This window comes from Muscardinus avellanarius, assembly GCF_963383645.1.
Source record: "Muscardinus avellanarius genome assembly, chromosome: 2".
Taxonomy (NCBI): Eukaryota; Metazoa; Chordata; class Mammalia; order Rodentia; family Gliridae; genus Muscardinus; species Muscardinus avellanarius.
The window spans coordinates 53,577,072-53,596,941 of NC_137787.1; the positions used below are offsets into that span (position 1 = coordinate 53,577,072).

The following is a 19,870-nucleotide window of genomic DNA, read 5'->3' on the forward strand; positions in this document are numbered from 1 at the left end:
AGTAAAGAGTTCTCATATGCCCCCTTTTCAATCGTCACACAGAGAGAGAGAGAGAAAAATAATAATTTGTTAAATTTGTTAGAAAAAAGTTTCAATAATGAATGAAGGTAATGGTTGAAATGGGTACATAAAAAACTCTAGCTACATTTCTTTGTATTGAAAGTGAGTTAGATCTGCTAGGCATTGATTCTTCATAGTAATCTGCCAGTGCATTTTCTTTTCTTTCTTTTTTTTTTTTTTTGAGGGGTGTGGGGATGGAACCCAGAGGCATTTGACCTCCGAGCTACACCCCCTGCCCTATTTTTTATTCTTTATTTTGAAACAGGGTCTCACTAAGTTACAGAGGGCCTTACTAAATAGCTGAGGCTGTCCGAGAACCGTCATCCTCCCGTCTCAGCCTCCTGAATGCTGGGATTACAAGCGTGTGCCACCACGCTCGGCTTGCCAGTGCATTTTCTTTGAAAGAAATTATTTTAGATACTTATTTTTTGAGTGAAAAGTGCCCTGCCCTCCCCTTCTCCCTCCCTCCCTCCCTCCCTTCCTTCCTTCCTTCCTTCCTTCCTTTTTTTGGTATTAGGAGTATTTGGTATTCTACTTTGAGCTACATACCCAGAAACATGGTCTTGATACGTTGCTGAGATTGGCCTAGAACCTACAGGCCTCCTGTCTCAGCTGCCCAGTGTGCCATTGTGCCTGCGCAGCTTGAAAATGTTATCTAATTGAGCAAAGCATTAATTACTAATAGTTTCCAGTGCAGAGATGCTATCTTTGCAGTTTGCATGTTTGATGCCTACCTTCTTTACTTTCAGTTTTTCCACATTTTTCTTGAATATTAAGAATAATGATCACTAGCTAGAAATCTTGATGAAAGCATCATATAAACATTTCACCAAAATTTTTGTGTTATCACATGAATATACTTTTAAAGTATTAGTGAATAGAATCAATATTTTCAAAATTGTACTTTCTAAAGGTTCTATTGTATAACATCAAACAATTTACTTTTGATCTATGTTTTAAAATTATTTTATTTTTATTTACTAAGAACAATGAGATGTTGAATTAAGATAGCTTTTTTTTTTTCTGGACGTTGAATCTGAAATTCATACTTTTGGTAGCATCTACTCTCCTTTAAGAACTAAATGGAGCTCTCCCCCAACACTCCTGCCTTTTTTTCTTGTAGTTGAAGCTTGACAATTGTGGTTGTTGACCTCTTTCATGCAGGTCTTTATGGAGTTTATTTTCACTACTGCATAGGATGTTAAGAGGATTGTATGAGATACTTGAAAAATATTTAAAATAGTGCCTGACACTTAGTGGGTGCTATGTAAATATTTGCTCTTATTAGAAGTACTATAGAAGCTGGCTGTGGTGGTGCACACTCGTAATCTCAGCATTCTGGAGGCTGGGATAGGAGGATTTTGGTTTTTCAACAGCCTCAGCCACTTAGATCCTTTGCAGCTCAGTGAGACCCTGTTTCAAAAATAAAAAAAATTAAGCTGGGCGTGGTGGCACACACTTGTAATCCCAGCATTCGGGAGGCTGAGACCTGGAGGACCAGGGTTCGCGGACACCCTCAGCTACTTTGTGAGGCCCTCTGCAACTCAGTGAGACCCGGTTTCAAAATAAAGAATAAAAAGTAGGGCAGGGGGTGTAGCTCAGAAGTCAAATGCCCCTGGGTTCCATCCCCAAACCCGCAAAATAAAATAAAATAAAATAAATAAAATTTAAAAAATTAGAAATAGGGTTAGGGATATAGCTCGGAGGTAGAATGCATCTGGGTTCCATCCCTAGTATCGCGAAGAAGGAGAAGGAGGAGGAGGAGATTTAAAAGTTTTATTTTTTATATTTATTATTTATTTATTTATTTATTTATTTTTGGTGGTACTGGGTTTCCTGGAAGTCCTTCTACCTCCGGGCTACACTCCCAAACCTATTTTTTAATACTTTTCATTTGGGAACAGGGTCTCTTAAGCCAGTACAGCTGGCTTTGAACCTGCTTGATCCTCCTGTCTCCACCTCCCAAGCGCGGAGATTACTAGCCTGTGCCACCATGCCCAGCTATTTTTGATTATTTTGAAGAAGTAATCTACACACCTTTTATTATTCACCTAACATTAACTGCACAATTTCTGTATCCCAGGCATTGTTATATGTTCTCATTACCTTACCTTCGTTAATTTTCCACATTGGCTCCCATTTGATGATAAGGAAGCTTAAAGCTCTGAGATGTTATCTTACTTAGCCATACCTACCAAAATATGTCATCTGACATTGATTTATAAATGCAAAATGTGCATTATCCCCATCTAATAGATGTTTATATTGGATCCTTTATAATAGGAGTTGTATGATACGGACTGAGGAAATTAAAACTCTAGGCTGCTACATTGTTTTGTAATATTGGAGATAGCTGTGATTAAAAGGTGATAACTGCTATTAGAAATTATACGTATTTAGTGGAGAGAAATGGTTGTAATCAGGGAAGAAGTTCAAGCAGGAATAGTTTATTGAAAATGGGATTAGCATTTAAGTAGTGATTTAGGAGAAGCGAGGTTTCAATATTTGTTAAGTGGTGGGATTTTGACATTTCCATTAGGGAAAGTGCGGGCTTTATAGCAAGTTTTGATACTTTGAAGTAGTTTCTCATATTTTCTAGGTATCTCATGTTCTTTGTAAATGCTTCTCAGACATTTTGTGTGTTAGATCACTTGGGTATATCTTGTTAAAAGAGGACATTTTATTTAGCAGATTTTTAGGCAGGTGAGAGCCATTTCTCTTTTTTGATGAAGTCCTAAATAATGTGGAAACTACTGTTTGATAGACTATACCCAGGATATCATGGTTTTGGATAGTTTATTGAAATTCTGGCAGTCCTATTATAAAGGACTACTATTAGATTATTTCAAAAATCATATTAATAGTTTATTTTAAAGAAATACTAAGATTTAAAATTTTAATTATATCATGGTTTTGGATAGTTTATTGAAATTCTGGCAGTCCTATTATAAAGGACTACTATTAGATTATTTCAAAAATCATATTAATAGTTTATTTTAAAGAAATACTAAGATTTAAAATTTTAATTATATAGTTGATTGAAATAATATTTGTCTTTCACATTTCTCTCTTTCATATCTTAACTCTAGTTTTGCTTCTTTCTCATTTCTTTTTTTGTTGTTGTGGTTTTTGCTTTTGTTGAATATATTATTGTGTTTTGTGGATCTGGTCAGGGAACCGTTACTGTATTTTATGTTTGTATCTACATTTTATTTTGCATGCGTAACGTGGCTTTGCCTGGATGTTCTTTTTGGTAAGTTCCAAATTTATATAGCATTATTGTTTTTTGTAGTGGAAGTCGTAATGTTTTTCACCTTCTTTTCTCCCACTTCTAGTAATGTGATCATGCTCATGACTTATTTTTTAAATTTTCTTTGAAGAGTTCATTTGATAATTGTTTTTTCCTAACATTTTCCAATTTTCCTTAATAGTGGTGCAATTTGATACTAATCTGCTTTGACTTGTTTTATAGCCTCACACTATCAGTTGCTGATTACTATTAGCAGTTGCTGTCTCCTGTACTTTGGTTTTTTTTAAAAAAAGCCTTAGTCATTTAGCAGTATTATTCTAAAAGCTATGCTTCCATATAGCAGTCAATAAGAAGGTAGTTTATAGTAACATTAAATACTAATTTTTTCATGAAAATACATTCTAATTTTGTTTTTACAGCAACAGCTTGCACAACTACAGAAAGAAAAATCAGAGATTCTGAAAAATCTGGCATTATATTACTTCACATTTGTAGATGTTATGGAATTTAAGGTAAGTATTTTAATATAAAAAGTTAATATTTCAGAAGTGGATTTAATATGTTCATTATATAAATTGTTCTGTTACTTACAGATAATATAATTAGAATTTTCTGGAACTGAAATTGAAAATATATTTTATTTGTTTTCTCTTTTTTGTTATTTTGGAACTAAGGACTGAACCCAGGGGTGTTCTGCCTCTGGGCTAACCCAGCCCTTTTTATTTTTTATGTTTAAATAGGGTCATGTTAAGCTGCTGAAGCCATCCTCAAACCTGCAATCCTCCCATGTCAGCTTCTCAAGTACTGGGATTCCAAATGTGCTCAGCCATTCCTAGCTTTTATTGGTTTTCTGAATTTTTAAACTATTAATATAGGGCTACAGATGAGGCTCTGTGGGAGATCACTTGCTAGCATGTGTGAGGCCCTGGTTTGATCCTTGGAAGCACACACATGTGCATACACAATCAAATTGTGAAGAGAAAAGATTAAAATAAGCTTTTCTTTTCAGGATCATGTTTGTGAATTGCTGAATACTATTGATGTTTGCCAAGTCTTCTTTGATATTGTAAGTATCATTTTTTCCCCCAGAAAACTTTCTAATTCTCTTTTTTCTGTTTCCAGAACAACTCAGGAGACTGATTGCTTTTTTCTTAGAGAAAGTTACAAAACTGCAGTTAAAATATTATTAATTTGGCTTGTTCAGTAGCTTTTTTAAAAAATAAAAATTGATAATGTGTTTTTGTATTATCACTGAGTTTAAGTCTTGTACATACAGAGCAATATCAGTTAATAAAAGGTAAAATGGACAATTTTTTTTTATAAAAGGCATAATTGCTAAAAAAAAATTTTTTTTTGTACTGAGGATTGAACCCAAGAGCATTCTGCCTCCTAGCTATAGCTCTAGCCCTTTTTATTTTTTTTATTTAGAAACAGGGTCTTGTTAAGTTGCTGGTGCTGGACTTGAACCCACAATCCTCCTGTCTAAGTCTCCAAAGTGCTGGAATCACAAGGCATGCACCACCATGCCTGGCAGAAAGTTTTCTTAGTGTGACCATTTCTAGATATAGTAAGTAGAAATGAGAAATGTCTTTATTGACTTAGTGGTGAAACTTAAAAGCGTACTTCTTTTTCCCCTTCGATGAGATTGGTATAAGTGGTTTTATTTGTTGTTATTTTAAATTCTGATTTTTCTTTTGAGCTATTACCAATTTGAGTACAGTGTTCACAAGCTGTTATCAATAAACTGTATAACAAACACAGAACTGTAATACCAAATTTTGGTTGCTTTTAGTTAAAAGAATTAGATAGCATTTCAGAAGTAGAGATTAGATATAAATAATTATAAAAATTACTTTCAGTAGCTGCTATGAAACTAGTTGTGTGTGTTTAAAAGTTTGACAAATAGGAAGGAGATAAACTTGATGGTTCTTTTTCTAGACTGTGAACTTTGATTTAACAAAGAACTACTTAGATTTGATTATCACCTATACAACATTAATGATACTGCTGTCTCGAATTGAAGAAAGGAAAGCAATCATTGGATTATACAACTATGCTCATGAAATGACTCATGGAGCAAGGTGGGTCCACATTATCAATTTTTTAAGATTTATTTATTTTTGGTGGTACTGGGGTTCCTGGAAGCCCTTCTACCTCCGGGCTACACTCCCAGACCTATTTTAACATTTTTTTATTTGGAAACAGGGTCTCTTAGGCCAGCGCGGCTGGCTTCGAACCTGCGCGATCCTCCTGTCTCTGCCTCCCAAGTGCGGGGATTACAAGCGTGCGACACCACGCCCGGCCACATTATCAAATTTTTAATAAAATTCTTAATTTTATGGCTTACAATTCATTGAAATTTAATGTCTATTTTAAGTGACAGAGAATATCCACGCCTTGGTCAGATGATTGTGGATTATGAAAACCCTTTAAAAAAGATGATGGAAGAATTTGTACCCCATAGCAAGGTAAGAACTGGCTTTTAGATATGCTGTAATAGGCATAAGTGATCACTGAAGCATGGATAGGTAGATGAAGGAATAAACACCTTTTGGGAGAAAATTATAATGGGATATGAATAATAACCGTGTGAGTTTTTTTCTAATTGTGTACCAGAGGACTAGATTCACGATACTGTTTAAACACTCAGAAATATATTGATTCATTAAAGATTTTAGATTCAGTATAGTTTGAAGAGATATATAGTATTGTATCCTATCAGTATCTGAAGGTTATAATCTCAACTCTTGACAGTTACTGTCTATATAATACTGAATAAATTGCGCCACCACCACGCCCAGCTTAGACTTTTTAATAATATAATATTTACATACAATTTTCTCCTATTAAAGTTCTGAAAAGCTATCATTATAGTATACATACATTATAGTATACATACATGGTATATAGTACAGTATACATACATCATTATAGCATACATACATTATACTATACATACATATTCCAAAATCCAAAAATATCCCAAACACTTCTGATTCCAGCCATATTATGATGATGATGATGATGATGATGATGATGATGATGATGATGATGGTGTGTGTGTGTGTGTGTGTTACTAGGGATTGAACTCAAGGACTTTCTACCTTTGAGCTACACACCCCAGCTCTATTTTTATTCTTTTTTTTTTTTTTTTTTTTTTTTGGTGGTGCTGGGGTTCCTGGAAGCCCTTCTACCTCCGGGCTACACTCCCAGACCTATTTTAACATTTTTTTATTTGGAAACAGGGTCTCCTAAGCCAGCGCGCAGCTGGCTTCGAACCTGCACGATCCTCCTGTCTCTGCCTCCCAAGCGCGGGGATTACAAGCGTGCGCCACCACGCCCGGCTATTTTTATTCTTTATTTTGAAACAAGGTCTCATTAAGTTGTAGATGGCCTAAGTAGCTGAGACTGTCTGCGAACCTGCAATCCTCCTGTCTCAGTTTCCCAAGTACTAGGATTAATAATGTATACCACCACGCCTGACTCTCCAGGCATTTTAGATAAAGGATAGGCAACCTTTACCTACAAATTTATATAGGTTTAATGTCATAGAGTTAGCTGAATCATTAGTTTGAAAGAGGCTAGTGGATTGTTTCACTGCTGTAGTAAAACACATCAGGATAATGGATGGAAATGTTAAGATACATCAGAACGCTCGGCGTATCATGGTTGTCTCCCACCACTTTGGTTTTGGTGATGTGTTTTCCTCATCTAGAACTGTCTTCCTATTCCTCTCTTCTTTTCTCTCTGGAGCCATGTCATATTTTTCATATATGGCCTTATTTTTATTTAGCCACTTCAAATTTGATTCTTTACCTAGGTGATTATGCTTTTTAAAGTTTTTTTAAAGTTCTTTATAGTTCTTTAGATAGTGTTCAACATAGTAGGTTATTGATAATTACTTAGGAGAATTGTTTGAATCAGATCAGCTATTTCATAACTGATTTTTCTGATCTTCCCTTATACCTAAGAGTTTTGATTAAAAAAAAAGAAGAACCATAATACTTCTGTCAGATTTTTTTTTTTTTTTTTGTACTGAGGATTGGACCTAGGGCATTTACTTCTAAGCCTTACCCCAGCCTTTGTGTGTGTGTGTGTGTGTGTGTGTGTGTGTGTGTGTGTGTGTGTGTGTCTGTCTGTCTGTCTGTCTGTGTGTGTCTCATCGGAGATTGAACCCAGAGGCATTATACTTCTGAGTTAAATGCCCAGCCCAGTTTTATTTCTTATTTGGAAACAGAGTCTCATTAAGTTGTGGAGGGCCTTGTTAGTTGTTAGTTGCGGCTGGCTTTGAAACCGCGATCCTCCTATCTCAGCTTCCTAAGTACTGGGATTACAAGCGTGTGCCACCATGCCTTACCTACCATGATTTTTAAAAAATTAAATTCACACATCCTAATTTTAAAGCATTCTTAGTTGACTACATGAGAATTATTTGGTAGAGCTTAATAAAATAATGGATTCTGGTGTTTAACTCCCACAGATTTAAGTTCACTAAATTTTAAATATAGGCCTGGATTTTTTCTGATCAAAGACTCCTGTCATTTTTTTTTCCCGTGTGTGTGCACACGCACATGTGCTAATTACTAGGAGTTGAACCCAGGGGCATCTACCTTCAAGCTAAACCCCCAGTCCTTTCTATTTTTTGTTTTTAACAAGGCCTAACTAAATTGCTGAGGCCCTTGCTAAATTGCTGGCACAAGTAATCTTCACAAAGCCCAGCTATGCCTGATAGTTTGTGTATGGATAGATTAAAGAATCATTCTGTAACAGAATTATTATAAAGCATAACAATTGTAGCAAAGCAAGAATTGAAATGAAACATTAAATATCTTGATAAAATGGTGATAAACAAATCAAATAGATGTTAAGTAATTAAGATAGGATACAGTATATTATTTTTATAAACCATTCTTTTCTTTTTTTTTGCTGTACTGGAGTTGAACTCAGGAGCATTTTACCTCTGAGCTACACCCCAAGTGCTATTTTTTATTCTTTATTTTGAAACAAGGTCTCACTAAATTGTGGAGGCCTCACTAAGTAGCTACCTGGGATCCTCCTGAATCAGGCTCCCAAGGATTGGGATTACAAGTGTGTGCCACCATGCCTGGCCTTTTAGAAGCCATTCTTTTTTTTTTTTTTTTTTTAACTTTTTTTTTTTTTTTGGTTGTACTGGGGGTGGAACCCAGAGGCTTTCTACCTCTGGGCTATACTCCCAGACCTTTTTTTTTTTTTTTTTTGAAACAGGGTTTCATTAAGTTGCTGAAAGCCTCACTAAGTAGCTGAGGCTGGAGAAGCCATTCTTTATAAAGCATGTTAAGCTCTCTTAAAAGAGCTACACAACCCTGAAGTCTTTTTCTCCCTAAAATTGAGTTATCAAAATAGTTGTACAAAAGAATGACACTTGCTTTGTATCCCTTTTAATATAAAGATCCCAGAGTTGCCACACATTTTAACCTTTAAGAAAGTAGCATCATTTCCTGAGTTAATCTCTTGCCCAGAAATGTAAAATCTATGTAGCTTTTGTAGAATTAAGTCTAGAGGAAGGAAGCCATGATCCAACTCATATATTATAGGGAACATAGCTTTAGTTAGTAGGTTTTATTGTTTTAGAACGGTATAGTTAGAAATGCATAGCAGTTACAGCTGAAATTTAAATGGAAATGGAAATATATTTTTTATTATTCAACTTTCTTTTTCCTCATTTTACTAGTCTCTTTCAGATGCACTCATTTCTCTTCAGATGGTATATCCTCGAAGGAATCTTTCAGCTGACCAGTGGAGAAATGCTCAATTGTTAAGTCTCATCAGTGCACCCAGTACAATGCTTAACCCTGCACAATCGGACACTGTATGGTTCTGTTTCGCCCTTTTTTAATGAAAATAAGTAATTTTTAAAGCAGTGTTGAACATTTATGCAATATTGCTGAATTTTTCTAATTAGTAGACTGTCAGTGAAATTGACTATAAAGTGCTCAAGTCATACTAAACTTTAATAATTTTAGTTCTCAACAAAAACTTCAGTTGAATATAAATAATAACATAAGCATTTTTTTAAAGTTTTTGTCTTAGCACAGTAGAAAAATCAGGAAAGGTAGAAAAGTATGAAGAAAAAACCTCAAATTATCACAAACATAACCAATTAGTGAAAACCATTATTCTATTACATTTCTTTTCAGTCACTTCTCTGTATATGTGGACATTATGGAGCATAGACACACAGTTAACTGATTTGGGGGATACTGAGCATCCAGGCACATAAATCTCTTCAGTTGACCAAAACTTTATCCTTTGGACTTTTGGAAAAATGTAAATTTTGAAATAGGTCTGAACATTGGGAAATTGTCATTTACCAGACTGAAAAGAATTTAGCAATAGTGTTTTGTTAATGGTACTAGGGATTGAATACAGGGGCATTCTACCTCTGAGCTGTACCCCCAGGCATATTTTATTTTTTATTTTGAAACAAAGTCTCATTAAGGTGCAGAGGTATTTGAGTTGTTTTGGCTGTCCTCAAATTTGCGATCTTCCCATCTTAGTTTCCCAAGTCCTGGGATTACAAGTTTGTGCCACCATGCCCAGCTGCAATGATATTTTTAAAGAGAGTTGAGGGTGTGCAAATGTGAAAGTGGCACATCTCTCATTGTCCTTTATTGGCTGCACATTTCTATATAGGTTTTAAAACTTTTGTCCAAGCTGGGTGTGGTGGCACATGCTTATAATCCCAGCATTTGGGAGGCTGAGACAGAAGGGATCCAGGTTTGAGAACAGCCTTAGCTACACTTAATGAGTTCTTCTGCAATTTAGTGAGACCCTGTTTCAAACTAAAGAATGAAAAATAAGGCAGGGGGTATATCTCGGAGGTAGAATGCCCCTGGGTTCCATCCCTAGTACTGCAAAAAACAAACAACAAAAAAACAACTTTTGTTCAGCTTTTAAAATTTGTTATGTTATTTAAGCCAAGAATTGAGGAGTAAGAATTCTTAGAATAAGAGGAGAGTGACTTAATATGGAATTTTTGTAGAGTTTCTATTAATCACAAATGTATTTTTTTTTAAGATGCCTTGTGAATATCTTTCTTTGGATGCAATGGAGAAATGGATTATTTGTAAGTAAAATGGATTAGTTTTAGAATTACCCCTCAGGTTTTAAGTTTTAGAGAAAAACATTAGACATATTATGTCTTACATCTGTGCTTTGCACTGTCTAAGCCATCTGTGCTTTACCTTATTCAGTTATCTTCTTGAACCTGTCAGATTGTAGTCTATCTTATAGATGAAGTACAAAGCTTGGGTACACAGCTAGTGAGTGACAGAGATAAGGTAAGAGCCCAGGCTAACTGCAAGACTCATGAGCTACTTTGTATTGTCTTTTCAGTGTACCTTTATGTTTCTGTTTTGTTTTTTGTTTGTTTTGTACATCACATCAATTCTGTTATTAGTAAATACTTAGGATTAAGTCCTAAGTTTATTACTTTAATAATAATACAACCTTAGTTAAGTCATTACTTTTTCAACCTTGATGAAAGAAGGCTTTGCCTGTCTTGTCTACTACATAGGATAATCACATGAAATGATAATGTGAAAAGACTTATAAATTGCTGTGAAAATATAAGATGCTATTATTACCCTTTTTCTTTTGACAACTTAGAAAAGTAGATTAGCTTTTTGTGTGTGTGTGTGGTACTGGGGGTTGAACCTAGGGGCATTCTACCTCTAAGCTCCACTTCCAGCCCAATTTTTTATTCTTTATTTTTAAACAAGGTCTCACCAAGTTGCAGAGGGCCTCAGAAGTTGCTGAGGCTGGCTGGGAACCTATGATCCTCCTCTCTCAGCCTCCCAAGTACTGAGATTACAAGCATATGCCACCATGCCAGGCAGCTTTATTTTTGTTATTTTAACAACTGTAACGATTACTGTGTTATGTGTTAATTAGTAATTTCTAATCTTTTTTTTTTTTTTTTTTTGGTGGTACTGGGGTTCCTGGAAACCCTTCTACCTCCGGGCTACACTCCTAGGTCCATTTTATATTTTTATTTGGAAACAGGGTCTCTTAAGCCAGCGCGGTTGGCTTCAAACTAGCACGATCCTCCTGTCTCCATCTCCCAAGTGCGGGGATTACAAGCGTGTGCCACCACACCCGGCAATTTCTAATCTTTTGCTAAAAATATTTTTTAAATATTCCTTTCTGAGAATATTTTTTTAATTAAAATGACTTTATTATAACTCAGAAGTGACATTTACCCATATATACATATAGTATGTATGCAGTATTACCTCTCACTTAAAATTTAAGGCATAATTTAGTGATTGTGGTTATATATATATATTTTTTGTTTGTTTGTTTTTTGGTGGTACTGGGGGTGGAACACAGAGGCTTTCTACCTCCGGGTTATACTCCCAGACCTTTTTTATATTTTATTTGGAATCTAAGTTGCTGAAAGCCTCACTAAGTAGTTGAGGCTGGCTTCGAACCTTTGCGATCCTCCTGTCTCAGCCTCCCAAGCGCGTGTGCCACCACGCCCAGCAATTGTAGTTATATTTTTGTAATTTTACAAAGCTACATTTTTTAAAAAAGAACTTAACTTTGAATGTTTAACATTTGTGTTTGCTTTTCTTTTTATTTAAAGTTGGCTTTATTTTGTGCCATGGGATCCTTAATACTGATGCTACAGCATTGAACCTCTGGAAGCTTGCTCTTCAAAGTAGCTCTTGCCTCTCTCTCTTCCGGGATGAAGTTTTCCACATTCACAAAGCTGCAGAAGATTTATTTGTAAACATACGAGGGTATGTATGGCATTTTCAGTTATTTTGTCAGTTATTAAGTGGATTTTTTTAATGAGGTTTGGGGATAGAAAAGATGTTAGAGTATGCAGGAAGATGTAGCCTATATCATCTTACCCTGGTCCCAACAAGTTATTGTGTGTGTGTGTTGTGGTACTGAGGGTGGAACCCAGGGTCTTTTCTACCTCCAGGCTATACTCCAAGACCTATTTTATACTTTATTTGGAAACAAGTTCTCACTAAGTTGCTGAGAGCCTCATTCAGTAGCTGAGACTGGCTTTGAACCTGTGCAATCTTCTGCCTCAGCCTCCCAAGTGCTGGGATTACAAGCATGTGCTACCACGTCTGGCTCCAACAAGTTATTTTTAAAAACCATGCTGAGATAGTAGTGGTCATATTTTTAAAAGTAACTTCACACACACACACACACACACACACACACACACACACACACACACACGGTGAGAGCTGGGCACGGTGGCATACACTTGTAATCCTAGCATTTGGGAGGCTGAAACAAGAGGATTGCATTTCTTGGGCAGCCTCAGTTATTTAGTGAGGCCCTTTGCAACTCAGTGATACCCTATTTCAAAATAAAGAATAAAAAATAGGGCTGGGGTGTAGCTTGGAGATGGAATGCCCCTGAGTTCCAAGTCAGTACCACAAACAAACAAAAATCATTGTTCTTGTTCTTTGAAAACTTATGTTCTTAGAGAAGGAAAGAGATGTCCTCTTTTGTAAACAATACATGTTTTTTAGACATAAATATTATCAAATTTGCCATGTATGTTTTAGAGTTTTGAATTTTTTTTCTTTTGGTACTTAGTTTTTAGTCTTTTAAAAAAAATTTTTGAAACAAGGTCTCAACTGAGTTCCAAAGGGCCTCACTAAGTAGCTGAGGCTATCTGTGAACCACGATCCTCCAGTCTCCACCTCCTGAATGCTGGGTTACAAGTGGGCGCCACCATGTCTGGCCCTTTGAGTTTTGAAATCTTTAAAAGTGTTATTTAGCCGGGCGTGTTGGCGCATGCTTGTAATCCTAGTACTTGGGAGGCTAAGACAGGAGGATCGTGCAGGTTAAAAGCCAGCTTCAGCTACTTAGTGAGGCTCTCAGCAACTTAGTGAGACCCTGTTTCCAAATAAAATATAAAAAGAGGTCTGGGAATATATCCTGGAGGTAGAAAGGCCCTGGGTTCTACCCCCAGTACCACAAAAGAAAAACATTTGTTATTTAGCTGGGCATGGTGGTACATGTTTGCAGTCCCAATACTTGAGAGACAATGAAGGTCCGCTGCTAGTCTCAGCAACATGGGGCCCTCCATAATTTAGTGGGACCTTGTTTAAAAAAAAATTAGGGCTTGATACTGGGTTCAGTATCCAGTACCCCCCCCCCAAAAAAAAAAAAAAAAAAACAAATGGTGGTGGCACATGCTTGTAACCCAAGTATGTAGGAGGTTGAGACAGGGTGATCACAGGTTCGAGATTAGCCTCAGAAATTTAGACCCTATGCAACTTCGTGAGACCCTGTTTTTTGGGGGGAGTGAGGGGGTTATTTTGAAACAGGGTTTCACTGAGTTGCAAAGGGCCTCACTAAGTAGCCAAGGCTGCCCGAGAATTGCAATCCTCTTGTCTTAGGCTCCCAAATGCTAGGATAACAGGTGTGCGCCACCACACTCGGCCCATAGCCTTTTGTTTTAATTTGTGAATTTACCTTTAAAAATTAGATCACTACCATTACAGCATGGTTTTTATTTATTTAGTTAGTTTTTGGTGGTATTGGGGTTCCTGGAATCCCTTCTACCTCCGGACTACACTCCCAGACCTATTTTTTATATTTTTATTTGGAAACAGGGTCTCTTAAGCCAGCATGGCTGGCTTCGAACCTGCACGATCCTCCTGTCTCTGCTTCCCAAGCGCTGGGATTACAAGCGTGCGCCACCACGCCTGGCTACAGCATGATTTTTAAAAGTAACTTGTTGGGACCAGAGTAAGATGATATAGGCTATATCTTGAGACCCTATTAATAAAAAAAAAAAAAGTAGAGCTTGGGTGTAGCTCAGAGGCAGAATGCTTCTGGGTTTAATTATCAGTACCAGAATTAAACAAGAACAAAAAGTTGTTTAAGAAAATATTTCAAGAGATTAATTATAAGACTTAACAGAAGCCAGACCACTACAATGGGAAATCATATATACTTGTAATAGAAGGTATCCTAAGTGAATTCTTTCATGAAATTCTTTTGAAGCAAATAATTTTCTGAAATTTATTTCCTTGAATTTTTTTTTTTTTTTTTGTACTGGGGGTGGAACCCAGGGGCTTTTCTGCCTCTGGGCTACACTCCCAGACCTGTTTTATACTTTATTTGGAAACAGGGTCTCACTAAGTTGCTGAGAGCCTCACTAAGTAGCTGAGGCTGGCCTTGAACCTGTGCGATCCTCCTGTCTCAGCCTCCCAAGTGCTGGGATTACAAGCATGCTCGGCTCCTTGAAATTTTTAATGCTTTCATTTCTCTCTACCTGAGTTTCTGTAGCCAATATATTAAAAGTCAAGTAAGTCAAGTTGGATTTCGACTTGGTAGCAATTTTAAAGTCTTTTGAAATAAGGAACATCTAAAATAGCTCGGATCCTCTATACTTATGTTGAATAATTATGCCAGACTTGCTAGCATCAGATAAAAATAAAATTTGCTTATATTTTTTTCATATCTAATTTAATAATATCCCAATAAAATTGAGATAAAATTAAGCTTCTATTATTTATTAAAATAAGAAAATATCTAGTATTAATATAGTAAGTCAATATATATCTCAAATTTTAGTGTGTATAAGAATTACCTTGGGGTACAAATGAAAATCTAGGTTCTTTGGCATCATTTCTTTTTTTATATATATTTGTACCTTGGAGAAGTTAAAGGAACTTTTTTTTTATTCCTAGTACTTTACTGAAGTAAAATTTACAAACAGGAAAATAAACACAGGTATATAGTACAATGACTGTGTATATGACTACTCTATTGTGGTCACCACAAAGGAGTAGAACATTTTCATCATGGTAATAATTTTATACCTTTTCTGATCAGTTTTGCCACTCCTTGTCTCCTGTCCCCCCCCCCCCCGCCCTTCCCTTCCTTCCTTCCTTTTTTTTTTTTTTTTTTTTTTTTTTGTGGTACTGTTGATGGAACCCAGGAGCATTCCCTCCAAGCTATCCCCCAGCCCTATTTTTTTTTAATTATGAAACAGGATCTCACTGAGTTGCAAAGGGCCTCATTAAGTAGCTGAAGCTGTCCAAGAACCGTGATCCTCCTGTCTTAGCCTTCCAAATGCTGGTATTACAAGTGTGTGCCATCATACCCAGTTGAATTTAAGAGAGGTGTGTGTGTGTGTGTGTGTGTGTGTGTGTGTGTGTGTGTGTGTGTAGTATTGTATATTGAATCCAGAGGCATTCTGTTTCCCAAGCTACACCCCCAGCCCAATTTTATTTTTTATTTTGAAACAGGGTCTCACTAGGTTGATGAGAGTCTCACTACTTTTTGAAGTTGGCCTTGAACCTGCAATCCTCCAGTCTCATCTTCCCAAGTACTGGGATTATAGAAGTGTGCCACCACACCTGGCTATGAATTTAGAGTTTTTATAGCTAGTATTCATGAAATTATTTATTGTTATTTTTCCCTCAATGGTACCTTTAATATTGAAGTTCTATTTCTTTTAGTTAAGTCCTTTTTGAACTTGAAAATGAGAGTTTCCTAATGGTAAAAATCAACCATTATTCTCTCTTAAAATAATGTAAAATCAGCAAATGCTTTCTTGCTTAAAGCATTCATCACCATAAAACTCCTATGCTCAAAGGGTCAGTTAGGAGTTGATTTTAAGGTTTTATATGTCCTTTCAAAGTTTTTCTGTGCTTACAAGATAGTCTTTATAAAAAATCAGAAGCAATAGCTTTGTTAGCACTTTAGATTCTTGGAAATCACTCACTGTTAGTTACAATGAAAGTATAATTTTAATGTGTCTATCATAATAAAATAATAATATTTAATAAAATAAAAATATGATTTGGATGTGGTGGCAAATGCCTGTAATCCCAGCTAATCAGGATGTTGAGGCAGGAGGATCTCAAGTTCTGGACCCATATGGGAATTCAAGGACACCCTGTCTCAAAAGGGTTGCGGATGGAGCTCAGTGATAGAACACGTGAATAGCATGTACAAGTTCCTAGGTGAAATTCCTAATCCCCAGTACCACAATAAATAAGTGAAATAGAAACCTACATTGTGAAATACCTTATTTTTTGATTTAATGTAGTGTGAAATTTATTTTTCTAGGAAGGATTGAATTGGGCACTTAAGGTTCTAGGAAAAGATGTGGGTAGCTTTATCCATCATTTTGTTTGAAGGCTAGTTTTTTATTTATTTATTTTATTTTATTATTTTTAAAATTTTATTTTATTGGTGCACAGTAATCTCACATCACAATGTGTTTCATGTGACAGTGGCGTATGTTGACATTCACCCAGCACCTGTGGGCCAGTTTCTTTTTGACACTAAGTCATTTTAAATTGACAGTACTTATTTCTTTTGACTGTTATTTATCAAATTAAGATTGACATGGTTCAATTTTTTTGTTTTGCACATAGCTACAATAAACGTATCAATGACATAAGAGAATGCAAGGAGGCAGCTGTGTCGCATGCGTGAGTAGTTCCATTTTATGTTATACTTTAAATCGAGAAGATTTTCTTAAAGCATTCTTTTGTTGAAGTAAGTATATATTACCAATGAGTAAGTTGTGGTAATAGAAGAGGGGGACTTTCAATCAAGAAATAACTATATCAACCCTATATCTATGTAGATATGTTTAAATTAGTGTAAGATTTTAAGCATTTGAAGTATAGATGAAGTTCTCTAAGCAAGTACCATACAAAGAGCTTTGATTTTAGGTATCATCTCTTACTGTCTTTATACACCCCATACCAATATGTTGTGCTAAGTTTACAAGCTGTTCTGATTTTTTATTCATGGAAATCGATACAGTCTTACATTGACCCAAGTAATGAATACTTTTGAATGTATGTTCACTCCACATCTTTCCCCAATTTTAGTTTATTACATTAGTAAATATAAAGCTATATTAAAGTAGAAATTTGTATATTTAAGACCTTTGAAAAACTTTCAAGTTTTCTTATGAAACAATTCTACATAATTTGTTGTTGTACCTTGTTATATATATTATGCACTTAAATATTTTCTTCAATGAGCTTAGGTTAATAGGGAGATAATATTACCTAATCTATCAGTATTTCTGTAAGGCCAGCACCATTCCATGTGTGAAAATATAAAATCATTAAGTAGTTTTAAAATTTGTTTAGACTGTTGGATGGATATTGAGAACTTAAGCAATTGTTATTCATTATACTCATTCATTTGTTCCCTTTTTTTTTCACCTGATTAAAGCATACGTGCTAACATTATTTAAAAAATAATTCCTAGCCAGGCGTGGTGGCATATGCTTGTAATACCTGCGCTTGGGAGGCAGAGACAGGAGGATCACACAGGTTCGAAGCCAGCCTCGCTGGCTTAAGAGACCCTGTTTCCAAATAAAAATATAAAATAGGTTTGGGAATGTAGCCTGGAGGTAGAAGGATTTCATCCCCGGTACCACACACACAAAAAAATAATAATAATAATTCCTAAAACTAGCTGTGGTGACACAGCCTTGTACCCAGTTATTTGGGAGGCTGAGACAGGAGGATTGTGGGTTTGAGGACAGCCTCAGTAACTTAGGTTCTTAGGAACTTAGACCCCGTTTCCAATTGAAAATAAAATAGGGCTCGGGATATAGCTGAGAGATTAGAAGTCCCCTGGGTTCCACCTCCAGTACTACAAAAAACAAAACCAAAAATAATACTTAGTGCAAATAGCATACTTTGAAGTTTGTTAGAATTTCTTTCTAGCTGCGCATGGTGGCACATGACTATAATGTCAGTACTTGGGAGAATGAGACAGGAGAATTTCAGGTTTGAGGACATCCTAAGCAATGTAGCAAGACCCTATTTCAAAATAAAATCTAAAAAAGTTTGAGTTTGCAGGTCAGAGGTAGAATGCCCCTGGGTTCAATCCTTAGTATCAGCCTCTTTCCCCAAAAAAGAATTTCTTTATAGACATAATGAAATACATGATTGTCTTTTCTTCATCGGTAAATACACAGTATAATAGGTACCTTTCATAAAGATCTTTACAAACAAGATTTTTGTTCCTTTTATGCTATTTTTATATAAAAATAGTTATGAATAATAACCAGTAGTTAAGTCCTATAAGTTGATACCATTTACCAAACCTACATTCTTTGGAGACATTTCTCCTAGTGTTAATAAACACCACAGCCTACTCACAACAACTCTGAGTTACAGTAGTCAAAATAACATTCACTCTTCTTTGTAGAAATGATATCAGATGACTTTACTATTGTTAATGAAAAGAACTTGTCAATGAAATTATAGTAACATATCATAGAAGTACTATCAGGCCTTATGAAAGACATGTATCTTTTGATGTAGGTATCATACTTGTTTTATAGATGAGAAGCTGAAATTTAGAGAGTTGGAGTCTGAACTTAAGGGCACAATTTGATTTTAATTCAACTCATCTAAAACCAATGTATTGTGTTTTCATAGAATAATGTGTATTGTATACTTGGGATTTTGGAATGTATATTGTGTGTGTGTGTGTGTGTGTGTGTGTGTGTGTGTGTGTGTGTGTGTACATTCATTTATTTACCTATTTAAATTTTAAAACTTTTTTTAGGCAGTGTCTATTTTCATAGTATGAGGATTTTTTTTTTTTTTTTTTTCCGGGTCTGGAGATAGAACCCAGGGGCATTCGACCTCCAAGCTACACCCCCCACCCTATTTTTTTTATTCTTTATTTTGAGACCGGGTGTCACTGATTTGCAGAGGGCCTCAGTAAGTAGCTGAGGCTGTCTGTGAACCGCGACCCTCCAGTCTCAGCCTCCCGAATGCTGGAATTACAAGTGTGCGCCATCATGCCCGGCAGTATGAGGTTTTTTTTTTTTTTTTTTGGTACTGGGGTTCCTGGAAGCTCTTCTACCTCCGGCCTACACTCCCAGACCTATTTTACATTTTTGAAACAGGGTCTCTTACGCAAACGTGGCTGGTTTCGAACCTGCATGATCCTCCTGTCTCTGCTTCCCAAGTGCGGGGATTACAAGCGTGCACCACCACGCCTGGCCTAAGTATGAGGTTTTTGAAAACTTTGTAAACACTTCTTTTTCCTGTTAATATGTGAAAATAGGTTCTAATTTGCATTTTAATTAAATATACCAAGTATATGAATTTTATGTTGATTTTCCCCCTATTTTTGAACATAATTTTATATACTTAATAGTAATATACTTAATAAACAAGGGTCTAGATAACCAGATAATGTTTATCTCCATGTATGACAAAAATGTATATAAAAATGCAGTGCTTCCCTTTAAGAATTTCACAGTCCATTTTATAAAATGCTAAGATTTGTGTTATTGAAATTACAGAAATTATTTATTTATTTATTTATTTATTTTTTCAAAATAAACATTTTATTTTATTTATTTTTTTAATTGTTTTTATTTTTTATTGGTGCACTGTATTCATACATCATAGTGGGATACAAACTTTTGTAGACATACATGCACGCATCGCCCAGTTAGCCCCTACCCGATCCCTACCCCATTCCCTCCCCATCCCTCCTTCCCATGCTTGGCTTAGTGGTTGACATCTAGTATTA

At 35.7% G+C, this 19,870-nt stretch overlaps 1 protein-coding gene across 4 annotated transcripts in view; it reads left to right on the top strand.

Moving 5' to 3' along the window:
* The window catches only part of NCKAP1 (NCK associated protein 1), a gene marked incomplete at both ends in the record, with an annotated part of 100,956 nt that overhangs the window by 36,359 nt on the left and 44,727 nt on the right, over positions 1-19,870 (top strand). For 2 of the 4 annotated variants that reach the window (XM_080688775.1, XM_080688774.1), the window contains 8 exons: positions 3,730-3,822; positions 4,320-4,376; positions 5,249-5,391; positions 5,688-5,778; positions 9,021-9,158; positions 10,367-10,415; positions 11,937-12,093; positions 16,723-16,779. In XM_080688775.1, the coding sequence (XP_080544901.1) occupies positions 3,730-3,822; positions 4,320-4,376; positions 5,249-5,391; positions 5,688-5,778; positions 9,021-9,158; positions 10,367-10,415; positions 11,937-12,093; positions 16,723-16,779 (785 nt within the window). The remainder of the gene's footprint in view (positions 1-3,729; positions 3,823-4,319; positions 4,377-5,248; positions 5,392-5,687; positions 5,779-9,020; positions 9,159-10,366; positions 10,416-11,936; positions 12,094-16,722; positions 16,780-19,870) is intronic. The other 2 variants (XM_080688777.1, XM_080688776.1) reach the window with 1 other exon arrangement.